The following is a 15,250-nucleotide window of genomic DNA, read 5'->3' on the forward strand; positions in this document are numbered from 1 at the left end:
CCCTCTGATAATTGTCTGTTATTACCGCCCTGAAACCTCCACACCTCCCTCTCTCCTTCCTCACTGGTATCTTGAGCGTCAATTAGCAGCAGAGGGGGCTGTGTGAGCGATGGGGGCAGGGGGTTGAAGGAGGGGGGGGTGCACATACCTATTTTATTTTTATATTCCAATTTTTTTTTTATATATTCCCTCAGTCATCTTCACTGGAGATCCTGTGTTCCTGAGATACTTTATCATTAAATTGTATATCTGTATTAATCCGCGTGGATCCTTTCCCAAAATTACTGTTCGTCCCTCACTTGTATAATAATGATAGTTTCGCTGCAGGAACACCTGCTTTATTTTGAGATGTTACAAAGAAATATGGAGCAGGATATATTTAAGAGCAGCCATTCTATATAAATAGTAAAAACTTGGCCAGTAAGTGCCAAGATTATACGATTTGCACTGATTGTGTTGGAGTTTTTTCTTACATCGGATGTGGATCTCTTAGGGCACAAAGGTTATAACCGCACCTCAGACCCAGCGGCTTTAATGGAATTAAAGACAGGGAAAACTGGCAATTAAATGTAAACTGTGATATCCCGTAACTGCTCCATATTACTCCTCCTGTTGCACCATATAACTGCTCCCTATAACGCCTATTGCCCCCTATATTTCCCCCTATTTCTCCATATAACTCCTATTGATCCGTATAACTCCCCTCCTTTAACTCCCCCTATTTCTCCATTTAACCTCTCTAACTGCCCCTGTGGCCCCATATAACCGCTCCCTTGCTCATGAGACCCTCCTGCATCTCATTTCAGACAGAAATCGCCAAGCGTTTGAACGTTATCTGCGCCCAGCTTGTGCCCTTCCTATCCCAGGAGGTGAGTGAGTGTGTGGACACGAATGCATTCACAACTGCCCCCTCCGTTACTCTGATCAGGGAAGTTTAACCCTTCACTGCCACCAGGGCCAGCAGCTCGCCACCCCTCCCTTCCTCCCTCATTCTCTTTTTCTCTCGTTCTCTTCCCCAGCACCAGCAACAGGTGGTCCAGGCGGTAGAACGGGCCAAGCAGGTGACAATGGGAGAGCTGAATGCTGCCATCGGGGTACGTTTCATCCCCCCTCAGCTGGCCGCGGTGTGTACACTCCCCCCTACCCCCCTCCCCCAAAATACTTCCTGTTTTCTTTACTGTAACTTTCCCCTCTGCTGTTTTCATGTTACATTACAGATACCGAGCGGTCTTTAGGAAGAGCGAAAGCATTCGGCCATGAAACATAATTTTGCCAATAGTTGGGCATCATCTCTAACCCCTTCACTACCAGTGAGGCCAGCGACACGTGGCTCGGCGATGGGGGGTGCGGCGCTGCTGTGAAATGCTGGCTTTTCTGGCAGCCAAGAGGTTAATTGCAGCAGTGTTAAATGGCTGAGTGCTCTCCCTGTAGTAATGGTGATATGTTCCCGCTGAGCAGTCGATGCATTGTTATGAATTATCAGTATGGTGTTCTGAATATTCTCTAATGCAATGTAACAGTTTTTATATACATGTAGCGTTGGAATGTAACTGAACGTATATGAGGCAGCCTCTGCACATGGCCCCGCGCTTTTAGGGGCTCCGCGCTTTTAAGCACCAGTAGCTCAGATGCCTCCTCTGTGCCTAGTCCCCACCCACCTCTACAAGGGCTTCTGGGACGTAATGCTACACCTAAGGCCTCGTCCAGGCTGAGAGCTCGCTCGAGCGCCGTGCCGGGAGAGCAGGGGCAATTAGTGTTCAGTGTAGTAGGGCGTCAGGGGAGGGCGTGCCCATGACATCACGTTAGTTGTTCGCCCCCATTGGCTGGACCGCGCACGTCACATGGGCAAGCGCGACAAATTCAAAAGAATTTGTCTCGGCAAGCAGCTGTGTGAAGCGCGGGTGCACGTGCACTCGGGACAACCAGTGTCGCAATGTTTGATCGTGCTGAGCACGAGCGCGCGCAGCTTCACCCTTGACGTGGCCTTAGAAATGCAGCATGGCCACAAGTCAAAGAATTGTTTGAGCATAGTGCCCCTAGAAGGTAGTCACATGGCAGGCAGCAGCCATTAAGTGAAGCACTGCCCTTTTATCTGTGCCCACTATACCCCTCTCCTGCACCCGCAACCCCATTTCCCTCCGTCCTGCACCCACTGCCCCTTTCTGGCGTGCGTGCGCGTGCGTGTGTATTTGAAAAAATAAATGGTAAAAACAAAAAATTCTAATAAATATATTAATCTGGGGGTTTTTTTGTGTGCGTGTGTACGATGATCAAAAGAATGGCTGCAATCTCGCAAAGTCAGTGCCGTACAAGGCAGTGTCTGTGCTTGATAAAAACATAATTTAGAAGAAAAAAATAACTGAAAACAAAAGTAATTATGCTATCAGCACTGGACACAAAAGCTGAAGGAGGGTGTTTATTGTCCCATCACACATACTCGCCCAACGTTTCGGGTCCCAGTGGGTACTATCTTTGGAATACCATGCCAAGTGAAGACCACACAGTAAATGCCAACCTCACAGGGGGTGAGGAGGTGTGTTGTGAGGTATTTTGTGTTATGGGTCAATAAACCGGTCTGTGTGATTTATTATTTATTTTTATTTTAAGTTAACCCATTGGGGCAGGCACGGTACCTATACACAAATGTCACACACGGCCTCGCATTTGCTAAAGCCGGCCCTGCGAACGTATATGCATGTGTAGCGCTACAATGGGACGTGTATACAAAGGTGTGGCGCTGCAGCGAGACGTGTGTGTATATACAGGCATAGCGCTGTAATATGGAACTGGTCCATTTGATATAAGCATTGATCACGGGTCCCTTATTTCCGCTGGTTAACGTGGTGAAGCTGGGAAGTGTCATGTATATCTATCATAGTTCTGTTTTTGTTTCTGAACTAACCCTAAACCTCCTGTAACATATCTTTGTGGCAAGAACATGGTTATTAGAATTTTGCATTAACCTGTTTTTCTTTCTTCTTGGATATCTCTTCCCCCCCCCCCCCCCTCCCCCCCTCCAACCTCATGGCATCCTCCCCCCACAGCACCAGCTGCAGGCTCAGCACCTCTCTCACCACCCTCCCCCCATCCCCTTAACTCCCCACCCCTCCAGCCTGCAGGGCCAAGGCCTGGCCGCGGCCACCAGCGCCTCCAGCTTATTAGCCCTGTCCGGCGTCCTCGGCCTACAATCGCAACTGGCGGCCAAGGAGGGGCTCTTAGATGCTGACCACAGAGGTACGGAGTATGGTGGGGTGGAGGTGACTGACCAGAACAAATTTGGGCTTCCACTTCAATGGTTAGCGCCTTTCATTTAGCCGGAGGGGGGGGCGGGGGGGGGGGGGTAGCTTGCTTGCTTGTAAAAAGTTTAAAGCTGCGTCCATGGTGTCGCTCGCGCCAAAAAAAAAAACACTAGGACGCCAATGTATTTGTGTATAGAGCGAGTCCAAAAGCGCGACGGGGAGACCTGTGCGTCACACGACAAGCAAGTTTGAATCTCACGCGCAACGGCCGGGTCACTTGAGCAGTTCGCCCAATGAGGTCGAACCAGGTCCATGATGTCACAGCTGTGCCCCCCATCACGCCTCCATGTCGCTTCTGTCTGCAGGACAGGGAATCTCTCCTGCTGCAGGCGAGCGTGCGAGGTGCCGTGCCGAGGCGCGCACGCTTGCACTATGGACGAGGCCTAAAACATTTTTTGGCAGGCCCACTAATGATGGCTGCCACAGTTGGGTTTTTTTTTTTGGAAGTGACATACTAAATAGTAAACCTACCCCAACTCGGGCATTATATTGCCTGGGTCTTTCTGTTCTTACCCTTTCGCTGCCGGAGCAGCCGACAATCCATTGCGAATGGGATTTCAGTGCATATTCTACACAGCACTGTCCCTTTAACCTGCGAGAGAAGGGAAACCATGTCACGAAGAGCTCGCAATCTAAATGAGCAGGACATGCAATTACAGAAAGTGGTACCCTGGCTGTCCCATGGCTGAGTGACTTATTAACCTCTGGCAGCTCGGAGAATGACTGGGATTACAGAGATCTTAATCTTTGGGGGGGGGGAGGGGGGGAAGGGTGGTGAAATTATTATTCTTCTGTACTAAAATTATACTGCAATCTATTTCTCTTCTCCTTGTTCCTCCCTTCCCTGCTGCCTCTCGGGTTCCCATGGAGACAGAGAGAGACCCAGGGCCTGTAAGTAAATTCTTTATTTGGTATTGGGATTTTATTTTTAGTTATTAATTCCTCTCTCTTCTCCCCCCCCCCCCCCCCCCACTCTTTAATCAGATCCAGCTGCGGGGGGTGGAGGGGGGAGGTTGTCCTGTGCTGGAGTTGGAGGATGAGGTTCCGAGGTTAAATGGGCGATGCAATGTAATTTTTATGAATAAAATAGTTAATGCCTTGAGGTTCTGGCCATATTTTAGAAAGATTTCCTTCTCTGCTTGAAAATAGAGTGAAGGTTCCTACAATAAATCATTTATCTTTTAAAAAAAAAAAAAAAAAAAAAAATTCCTACAGATCAATAAAAATGATCAGACTGTACATACAGTATTACCGCGCTCCTCACTAATAGGAGTTTGGTGCTGGTAAAAAGATAGGCCTTACATGTAGAAAAACAAAAAGAACGATCCCTGCGCTCCTACCAATTAGGCTAAGATAAAATAGTGATCTCATAAATAAGCGTTATTTAGTTAAACCCTTTGACCAAAGCGTTTATAAGCCTGCAGCCAACATCAAGGCCTAGCCGAATGCAGGTACCTACACTGCGTATGCCATTATTGTCCCGTGGACTAGTCAAAAATGTGAGAGAACCCTGAAGCGGTTAAATAAAGAATATGCGTTTGTGTGTAGTGCAATTATAAGCTGGCCAAAGCCCGTATCATAGTTACCTTACTATAGAGGTAAACTGTGGGCGCACAAACTCCCTGGTGTGAATATAATAAAACTTACATATATTTCTGTCAGCCGTATACATTCACATACTCTTCAATAGAGGGTGATGTGCAGACTGACACTGGAGTGTAATAAAAATGATCAAACTTGAACCCTCCCTTACCAGAGTCATCGCACCCACGCACTGCTGGGGGAGGAGGGGGGAAGAGATGGAGACACAACCTCCTTATAGGATCTTTAATGATGGCTCCGGGACAGTACGTGTGCACAACTTGCTGTGCGCAGTGTTGCTGGTCCCCCTCTGGCAGGGAAGGGGATACATCTGTCCTGTAATTGCCTCCTGTGTTCGAGAGCCATGTGATCAGGGGTTCAGAGTTGTAAGAGTTAAAGGTATCTTCCATCCCTCCTCTTTGCTTAGCCGGCCCTTGCGGGGGGAAAGTGGGTGATGAAGGAGTTAAGCGGCATGTTGGCACCGGGCAGCACTCAGTAACCTCACTGTTGGCGCTGGCTTCTGATGGTTTGGTTGCCTGCCAGCAGCCAAGGTCGCTGCTCACTGCGGGGAAGGGAAGGCGGATAACCGCTCTAAGCGTCTCTGCAGCAATCGGGGGTTTAAATATGCTGCGTCTGTGCTCTGCGGAACAGGTTCATATTGTTGGAATCCCACCCGAGGTGTGTGAGTGTGAGATACATGATGATAAAAGTATAGTAGTGAACACTTCCCCCCCCCCCCCTCCTCATGCTCTTTCTCCTTCCTCCCCTCTCTCCAGAGCTGTGTAACTCTGCCGAACGGTGAGCGTGTGCGGACACTGTCAGATTATCTAAACAGCAACAAGAAGCGCAAAGCGGAGGAGAAGGACTTCGGCACGGATTATGTGAGTGTCCCCATCATTTCCTTCTCTCCATTTCCCCCCCCCCCCCCCATCTCTTTGCCGTCTTCTCCCCTCCCCCCCCATTCTTTGCCCTCCCTCCTCCCCCCCAGTTCTTGCCTTCTATCCCTCCCCCACCTTTTCTTTTACATTTCTTTTTATTGTTTTCTTCAGGGTAGTGACGCAGATAAAAGTGAGGACAATCTGGTGGTGGATGAGGTGGGTGAATGGGAAATATTTGGCTCTGTGCCTATTTCTGGGGGGGGGGGAGAAATCTCAGGAACATGCTGGGAATTATATGGAGGTTTACAGTTAGCTATAGATGAGCGTAACTTTCATTTCCTCTTTGGACTTTTAAATCCGCAGACTGTTCCGAAACATTTTTTAGATATTGTCGTTTTTCCTTTTTGAAAATAAAGTGGAATTGTAAGTTTGTGAATCTAAAAAATAAAAGTTGTAGTATTGAGTGTGTGTGTGACAATCAAAAAGTAGTGTCCCCCACCTCTGGGCACCCCACACACTGACCTCTGAGTAATATGATGTTGCTGTGGGGGCTGGGGCTGAGATTGAGGTGGCTGTGATCTGTCCCTCTCTTCCCAGGACCCCTCCTCCCCTCACAGTGTGCACTCCTACTCCTCGCGGGAGAACGGGGTGGATAAATCTACCCTGCAGAGGAAAGACCCGGCCCCTGCCAGCCCAAACTCCATGACCTCGTCCAGCAGCGTATCCCCCTCCAGGAGCAAAGACCTCCCGACGGTAACTACAGCATGACTGGGAAGGGCCACAGAGTATGTACCTCTCGCTGCAGGGTGTCACGGACAGTTGCTATGGGACATGGAGTCTCTCTCCTACTGTATGGTGACAGGCAAGAGGTAACTATGGGACATGGAGTCTGTTCCCTCCACCCCATTGCATCGTGACACAGGACATATGGGACATGGAGTATGTCCCTCGCTATGCAGGGTTACAGACGAGACTTTTGGCCCATGGAGTGTCTTCGGTTGTCCTACCACGTTGACTTCACACTCACGCATCCTTATCTTTTTTTGTTAACAGCAAGTGGAGAAGGCTGGGACCCCAGGCTTGAAATCCAGCACCCCTAATTCACAGAGCGACTTGGGCACCCCTGGTCCCAGCGGGAGCAGTGCCCCACAATTCCGACCTCTTTCTGCGAAACTGGCCATGGATCCCCTTGGTAAGCAGTGTAGAGTGGGGGGGGGGGGAGAAAAGCAAAGCGTGTGCTCCCCCTGGTACTGAAACCTAACTAATGTTTTCCCTTTGCAGCTCTGGGTCTCAGGAACTCTCTGGCAGCACAGGGTGCATACCCTGCTGCGTTTAGCATGGCGCACCCCTCTGTGAGCGGGGAGAGCGCGGCGGCGGCGGCGGCGTACGCCGGGCTGCACCTCATGTCCCCGCAGATAAATGGGGGAGCAGCTGCAGGATCCTATGGGAGGTCGCCCCTGGTGAGTAACCAGAGCCCCTCATCCCTGATTGGTACGAGATTGGCCTGAGGGGCACCCCAGGCTGGAACACTAAAAAAACTCCAACATAATTTATTCAAAAAACAATTTTTTTCACTGAGATTTTCCCCCCCTACCTCCTTAAATTCAGCAGAATTCCTATTATATTTGTAGGTCTTGTTTTAGGATAGAACAAGTAACTGGAAAACGTAAGTAATTAGGCTGCGGTCCCAGTGCGTTCTTCAGCGTGCGCTATGCGCACAAGAACCGCCCGCCAATCAGTCCGGGCCCAGTACATGCGTCGGCGCGCATTTAGCAGCCGTGCTGTACTGCAAGTTTTCACACATACAAAAAAAATTGTATGTGAAACTTGCGACGGAGGCGTGGCCATGCCCCTGCCGGCAGTTCAGCCAATGAGGGCGAACCAGCTGCGTGAGGTAATGGCCACGCCCCCATAAAACGCCCGCCTTCCGTCGCAAACTCCCTTTCTCCCAGGACCGCGATCTGCGGTGAAGCGCTGTGCACGCGCCGCCCCCTCCTGCCAGGCACGCGTGCTACAGAACGCACTGGGACCGCAGCCTTAGGGTCAAGGTTAAACGAGTATAGTGGCTCACTTGCCATGTAACATGGGTTAGATGCTCATCCTATATTTATAGTAATTCAGAGGAAGCAAGCACAAAAAACCTTCTATGTCTCCATAAGAGGGGAATAATTCCATGAGCGAGAGGCTGTCACACTGGCGCGTTAACTGTTTGGGGCCGTGGGTATCGGCGCAGCTCAGGACCATGGCTTTCCCAGATAACCAGATCCAGGTCCCAATCCCGTTATTTCAACGCCTTTGCTTCCGGAAAGTTGCGTTGCTGGTAATTCTGGCTGCGGAGGGCTTAATCTTGAAACCAATAACCATCAGCTGTGCTTCTCATCCGGCAGCCGCCCCGCACTCGCGCCGCCCTCACCCGCGCTCCTCATTTGTATGGTGCCTGAAGATATTTTAATTACAATGCACTGCAGTAAACCAGAGTAGAAAGGGTCGGTTTGCAGCATTTGACGTATTTGCGCGTCAGTCCCACTTTATGGACGCGAAGCAGTCGAGTTCAGGGGGGTAATTGTGTGGGACCATGTCTGACACTGTTTCCCCCCCTCCCCCCACGCGCAGGTCAGTTATGACCCCCATGCGCACATGCGAGGATTGGGAGCTGGGATTCCAGGAGCAGTGTCCGGAAAACCGTGAGTCCCATTCCACGTTCAATGCTTTCGCTGCCTGTGACTTGACGTGTATGTAATATCAAGTGCGAGTGCACAATGTCTAGAAGGAACGGAAAGGTAATCCATGTGATAAAACCATGAACTATAGAGTGTAAAACATCAATTTTACCGTCCGTTCCTTCTCTGTAAATGCTGCCCATAGAAGCCCTCGGGCCCACACGTTGCTGTATAAAGTTCTAAGTGGCGCCAGTGCAGAAACCGGAAATAGAAAAAAAAACATATGTAGAATGTCACAACACAGATAAGATGTAGCTTGTTAAAAATGTTGCACTCGCATGTACCTCTCTTGGGTATATATAGGATGTATCTGGATATCTTTCTTGGATATAGTCTGGCAAAAGGAATAGACAGAAAATAGTGTAGATCCTTATATTTTTTTTTTATGTAGAAAAAACAGTTAAAATCGCTCTCGCAAGGTTTCAAATGATATTGGCATATCAATGGGATAAAAGGCTGGATAAATGCAGAGTCTGATCGAGGGACTGCAGATGCAATGCCTATTCCTTGTAATCCACACCACATACACCAAATGTAATACAAGTGATACAATCGTGATATTAAACCCTGTATGTGATGGGATGCAGCTCTCAAAATAACCGGTCTCCCAGTCCGTGTGTATGAAATAGCAAAAAAGGAATGAGACGCCCCCTCCCTCAGGAAAAATACTTTGTGGTAAATAAATGTGTACTAAAAGTGAACACGCATATATCCAAAACTCCAACGGTCCCTCCAGGTAACAGGAAAAATCGCCAAATTACCTAATGAGAAAAGCCGAAATGAAAGGACATAGTGTACTCTGTTTTAATGATGCCACACATCAGAAAGCATAAATCACACTCACAAGATTGATAAAAACAAGCAGTGGGTGTTTTTTACCAGGACACCCGTGCCTCTCAATAGCACAATGCAGGGCTCGGCTGATTCCACAGCATACGGTTGGGCGATCCTCTTCTGAGCCGGCTAGTATCTGGTATGATCGTACCGGCTGGGCTGGAAGGCACTCGCTCACCGTGCCCCCCCAGATGTCCAATCAATGCAGGTCTGTCGGAACTCCTCACCATGGCCTAACCACAAATTGCAGAACCGCACAAGTCTGTGATAAAACAAGCTGGGTGCAAAACTGCAGCCAGGGAAACAAATGTCTACCTTCATGCACCTGCACAGAGATGTCCTGCCTGCCCCTGGTAAGATGATATCACCAAAAGTCCCGTATGGTATGACAGTGCCTCTCTATGAATGGACCGACTGCCCATTCCTGCACCTCCCACCATTGTAAACCCTACGCGTTTCGCTAGTAAAGCTTCTTTAGGGGTGAAAGTGTGTCTGGTAATAGTCACCAAGCATTGAGAACCATTACACCACACGGTTTCAATGTGATATTGATTTGGGATTTTTTCTCGCACTGTCATAGTGTGTTCCTGCACATTAATTATATTGGGGCCTTTACTTCTACATTGTTCGGGTGGGTGGGGGGGGGTTCTTCTTTGTTTTCCCCCCCTTACCTTCATTTCATAAAACAGGTGTTTTCCTCCAATAGCCATGGACTAATTTTAACATTTGGCTCATAGTCGTCTCTGAGGTTTTTAACTTTGTTCCTTTTATAATACATGTGATATCTAGGTTGGATGAGAACTATATACCATATAAATATATTATTTCTTCGCTCTCCTAGATTTACACATTCAGGTCACTAGCTTTTTCTTGATGGTTTATTTATATAATCATCTGCCTAAAAGTCCTATTATACCGCAGATTATGTATGTACATTTTTTTTTTTTATGTTTATATGAATACATTTTTTTTTTCTTCTACGTCCTCTATGGCAGGGTGCACAATCTGGGGGCACAACATTTTCTGGGGAGGTGCGCGGCACTTATAGGCCCCGCGTTCTTATCCACAACATTTAAATGAAATGCCAGGGGAGTGTGCAAGGCCTTTGTGTAAGTCCCTTGGCTTCGGCGGCATCTGGCGAGTTCACATGATGTTAGAAAAGGTTTGGGGGATGGGTGGGTGTGCGAGCAGGGGGGGAGAGCAGACAAAGTTTGCGCTCCCCTGCTCTATTGCAGCCATATACTAATAGGATAGCTCCTCCTCTTCACAGCTAGTAGGACAAGCACTTGTGACTACTATGAGGGGGGCGTTATCCACCTTAGGTCAGTTATTCTTGTTAGTGATGGAATGGGTACCTGGGAAATTACCTGATACCTGGCCATATTTAAGCTACCCAGAACCGGCCCCGGGCGCTGGAACCCGGGGCCGGGTATTTCCGTCCTGCTCCCTCTGTCGTCCTCCTGGAGAACAGCAGGAGCAGAGAAGCAGAGAAGTACATGCAGCCTGTGGCAGAGGGAGAAGAGGACCGTGTGAGCGGAGCAGGAGCGGCGCAGGACGGCCGGGGAGGAGCTGCGCTGCAGCAGCTGCAGACACCGGAAGTCAGAAGATTTGAAGCTCCTTCTCGTCTGTTCCCCTGCTCCGCTCACATGGTCCTCTTCTCTCGCCGCCCGCTGCTTACCGCTGCAGGATGTCCGAGGGCCACATTGATGCTGCCCTGAACGGAGTAGGTGGTTTTCCCTACTGTTTCCTCCAATGGCTGCTTTCATGCCGCCTTTGTAGTGCTATTGCCAGCCACATAATGCCGTGTTTCGGCGCTGCTAGGCATCTTCCCCCTTAGACTATGGGAGCCGCTTCTCTGGGGAGCGGAGGTGCGACACCCGCAGATGACATAGGGGAGCGTTTTTTGCGCCAGGGAGGAAGCTGGTTCTGGACGCCAGGTATTTAAAAAGCATGCGTTTTTCTGCTTATTTATTACCTTATTGATAGGCTAACAGCATGTCTGTTTCTTCTACAGTTTCAGGGGACCAGAAAAGGGCAGCCTCGGTAAGGGCTCACATTGTTAAGCCCAGGAAGGAGTTTCTGGGGCTAAATTACAGTTTGCCTTGTAAATCTGCTACTAAGCAGCTATTTGGCACCTGCTCATTAATCACCACACCTCATTGTAACGAGCTGCACCTGGAGGAGATCTAGTACCTGTGGGGGAGTTGGAAACACCTGACAGCTATTTAATAAGCACCTGTTTTCCTGCTTATTTGTTCCCTTATTGATGGAAAGCTAGCAGTCTGTTCCTTCTACATTTTCAGGGTACCAGAAAGCAGAGCAGCCTCAGCAAGAGCCTCAAGTTGTCAAGCCTTGAACAACTGCTTCTGTGGTTAAACATTGTGCAGGGAGCGGTTCCAAACGTCTGCTACCTACCTCACAAGATTTTGCACACTGCATAAAGAAGATATCTGCGGAAGAAAATGCTACTCTTAACTACTTTCATTGACTGAAAGAAAACTTCACTCCTGCAGTCTTTTGATAAAGCGCAGTCTCGGCTCATTAAATAGGCCCAGATCAGTCTTCATTGGATTTGTAGCCTGACCGTTTAATTGATTATTCAGAACAGGCAAGTGTCTTAGAACTTGGAGATTCCTCGTCAGTGGAGGAGGAAACCTAAATAGATGCAAGGTCCTTTTTAAGATGGACGCTATAGAGAAGCACATTAAGAATGTCAATCTCATAATGAATATTGAGGACACCAGAGAAGAGTGGGGCTCCTGGACCAAGCCTTTTTGGCACTAAATCATCTAGAACTTTTGCTGTTAAGTTCTATTAACGACACTCTGAAGATGGAATGGTCATCACTGGATAAAAGATTAGCAGTGACTAAGGATCCTAATAACTACAGATGCCTGCGGAACATGTGCACAAGGCAAACAAGACACATATAAGCACTGTATTACTCTTGACAATCTTTACCAGAATACATCAAACCCAGCTAACTTCTGGAAGGTTATCAACAATATATTCCAGCCTTCTAGCCACCAACAACCATGTAATATCATTAAGGAGAATATTACCCTGGCAAATCCCACTGACATTGCAAATGCATTCAATGATTACTTTGTGGGGTGTGCTACTAACTTATTAGCGAAACGCAACCCAGACTACAAACATGAATCGCATACTGGGAGTACCCCTATAACCCCACCCTCTCCCAACACTGCTCGCAATTTTCAATTTGGCCCAGTATCTGAAGAGATTACAAAAGCGCTCCTCAAATTAAAACTAAGCAGCCAATGTGGACCTGACTTACTACAATCTATTTTCCTAAGACTTGGTGCCCCAGCCATTGCCAAATCAATTGCTTCCATAGTCAACTATCCTGTCTGCGGGCCATATCTCTAAGACCTGGAAAACTGCCAGAGTTGTCCCAATCTTCAAAAGTGGGGACAAAAACACTGTCTCAAACTACAGGCCAATCTCTTTTCTCCCAATACTATCCAAAGTCATGGAAAACTGAATTAAGCGATTTTATTATACCAAGACAAATTTCCCTAGCCAATTCCAATCTGTCTTTCGCCCAAACACTCCACGGTTACTACCCTGCTAAAAGTTTGCAATGAAATCCAGTATGGAATGGAACGGGGACATCTCGCTGGTGCAGTATTCCTAGATTTTGCAAAGGCTTACTTACTTACTTATCTTGCTTAACAACCTCCAGTGCTCTGGAATAGGGCAGCATGCTTTTAAACTGGTTTCATTCAATCTGACTTTTTGAGACGTGAAGATTTGAGTTCCCAAAACAAACTGTTTTTAAACATGGACACGGCTGTAACAATGGTATTTGGGGCCAAAGCTAAATTTCAAAAGCTTCCAATGACTGAGCTCCAGATCAGAACCAACGCTAACACCACCCTTACTCCTGTTACTAGATTTAAAATCTTGGGCATATGGCTTGACTCCCATTTAACATTTGGGATGCACATTGATACCCTGACATCCAAAACCTATGCCAAAGTAGATGTACTTTACAGGAACAAATTATCCACATGTCTGCTGGTCAGAAAGCGTATCGCACAGCAGATGCTAATGCCAGTTATTGACTATGGGGACATAGTATACGGCTCGGCACCCCAAACTCACCTTGGCAAACTTGATACCCTCTACAATTCAATATGCCGTTTTGTTCTCCAATGCAACTACAACACACATCACTGCGAAATGCTCAAAGAACTAGATTGGTCATCACTTGAGTCTAGGCGCAAAGTTCATATTTTCTTTCTCGCCTTCAAATACTTTCTGGGCAAGCTACCCATCTATCTGAACAAGCTCCTCACCCCTACCACATGCAGCACTTATCACCTGAGATCTGACTCCAAAAGACTGTTCATGGTCCCAAGGTTCAGCAAAGTATCTGGCCGCTCCTCCTTCTCTTACTGTCCACCCCAAAACTGGAACAATCTACCAGAGACTCTCACAGCCTCCACCAGTCTAAGTTCTTTAAACAAATAAAGCTGTCTCGCATTTTAATCTAGTCTGTAAACGTTGCCTACGGCTATAATATATATTTTATCTAACTGTGCATGCAATGTCTTGTATAAAATGTACACCCTGTTCACTTGTGTAACTGTGTATATATTTGTAACCATGCTTGTCAACTTAACTCTATGCCCAGGACATACTTGAAAACTAACGGTAACTCTCAATGTATTACTTCCTGGTCAAACATTTTATAAATATAAAGGACATGAAAATGTAAATATTCAGTAAAGAGGACTGCAGTGTCTGGATAATAACACCAAAGAGGTGGATGCAGCTGTCGCCAAGATGGTAAGAAATGCAACAATCCCCCTACAGGATGGATCGTCGTTTAAGGATCCTATGGGTCGAAGAATGGAGGGTGTTTTACGCAAACAATACTCATCGGAATGATGCTGAAACCAGCAACAGCAATGGGCCTGTATCTCAACAATCAGAATTTGGATATTCAACCTGGAAGATTAGGATTGAAGCAGGAACAGCAAGACAGAACAATTAAGAGTTTTACAATATTGAAGATTCAATGGACTTTTTGTGTGTGACGCTTCCATGGACGTTATCAGGTTAGCAGCTGGATCCTCAACATATACTATAGCTGTGAGAATAGCGCTTGGTTTAACATGGGCAGCGGATGCTTTGTCCAAGAATAGACAAGTGTCTTTACCTTGTGACGGTGCTCATCTCTTCTGAAAACCACTGGATATTTCAAAGATGGCTGGAAGGAGAAATTACCCCATCAGAGAAGATTACAACTTTAAACATTGAGGTTTGATCAAAGACTAGGTTTTCCGGATGCAAGGTCTTATAGACCAGGGAGTACTTTTATAATCTGAATTGGATTTCACTACAGGAAACCTGGGACTGGGGCCCCTCTGGTCAAAAATCTTTTCGGGGGACCATCAAGAAGCAAGACCCATGTAGGGGACTGGGTATGTCGGTCAGGGCAGACTGGCAGGATTTTTGGACCACTGGGTCCAAACAGACTCCTGCGTTCAGTATGTTATAGGCATGGAGTATTCCTTGGAATTTCTGGAAATGCCAGGAGTTCACTTCAAGGAATCGGGTCTCTCAAATATCCAGAGAAGAACTTGACCTTAAAACAGAATCAGGGAACACTTCCTCCGCGGCGTGTTCCCTCCTTACCTGCTGCTCCACAAACCTCCACGCTTCTTACAGAGCACGCGCGCCCACGGAGAACTTTCAATGTTTCTATGGAGCTTGGCTCCGCTCCCCGGTCGCGACGCGCGCCCATCACTCGCAGCGCGCACACGTGCACCGCTCCCCAGCTATGGGTCAACCTTCATTATCACTCCCACCTGTCTCCTGCACCTCCCAGCCTTTCCCTGCCTCCGCTCCACCCCCAAGTTTCATTGGTCACATCCCTTTATTTATGCTCAGCCGTTCCCTTCATTCT

At 47.7% G+C, this 15,250-nt stretch overlaps 1 protein-coding gene across 1 annotated transcript in view; it reads left to right on the forward strand.

Moving 5' to 3' along the window:
- The window catches only part of LOC142502155 (transducin-like enhancer protein 1), a 75,738-nt gene that overhangs the window by 29,217 nt on the left and 31,271 nt on the right, over window positions 1-15,250 (forward strand). Inside the window, exons 2-11 of the mRNA XM_075613030.1 lie at window positions 807-869; window positions 1,020-1,094; window positions 3,045-3,234; window positions 4,174-4,190; window positions 5,657-5,761; window positions 5,930-5,974; window positions 6,356-6,511; window positions 6,812-6,950; window positions 7,040-7,218; window positions 8,372-8,442. Coding sequence (XP_075469145.1) covers window positions 807-869; window positions 1,020-1,094; window positions 3,045-3,234; window positions 4,174-4,190; window positions 5,657-5,761; window positions 5,930-5,974; window positions 6,356-6,511; window positions 6,812-6,950; window positions 7,040-7,218; window positions 8,372-8,442 — 1,040 coding nt within the window. The remainder of the gene's footprint in view (window positions 1-806; window positions 870-1,019; window positions 1,095-3,044; window positions 3,235-4,173; window positions 4,191-5,656; window positions 5,762-5,929; window positions 5,975-6,355; window positions 6,512-6,811; window positions 6,951-7,039; window positions 7,219-8,371; window positions 8,443-15,250) is intronic.

Source organism: Ascaphus truei, chromosome 8 (genome assembly GCF_040206685.1).
Source record: "Ascaphus truei isolate aAscTru1 chromosome 8, aAscTru1.hap1, whole genome shotgun sequence".
NCBI lineage: Eukaryota > Metazoa > Chordata > Amphibia > Anura > Ascaphidae > Ascaphus > Ascaphus truei.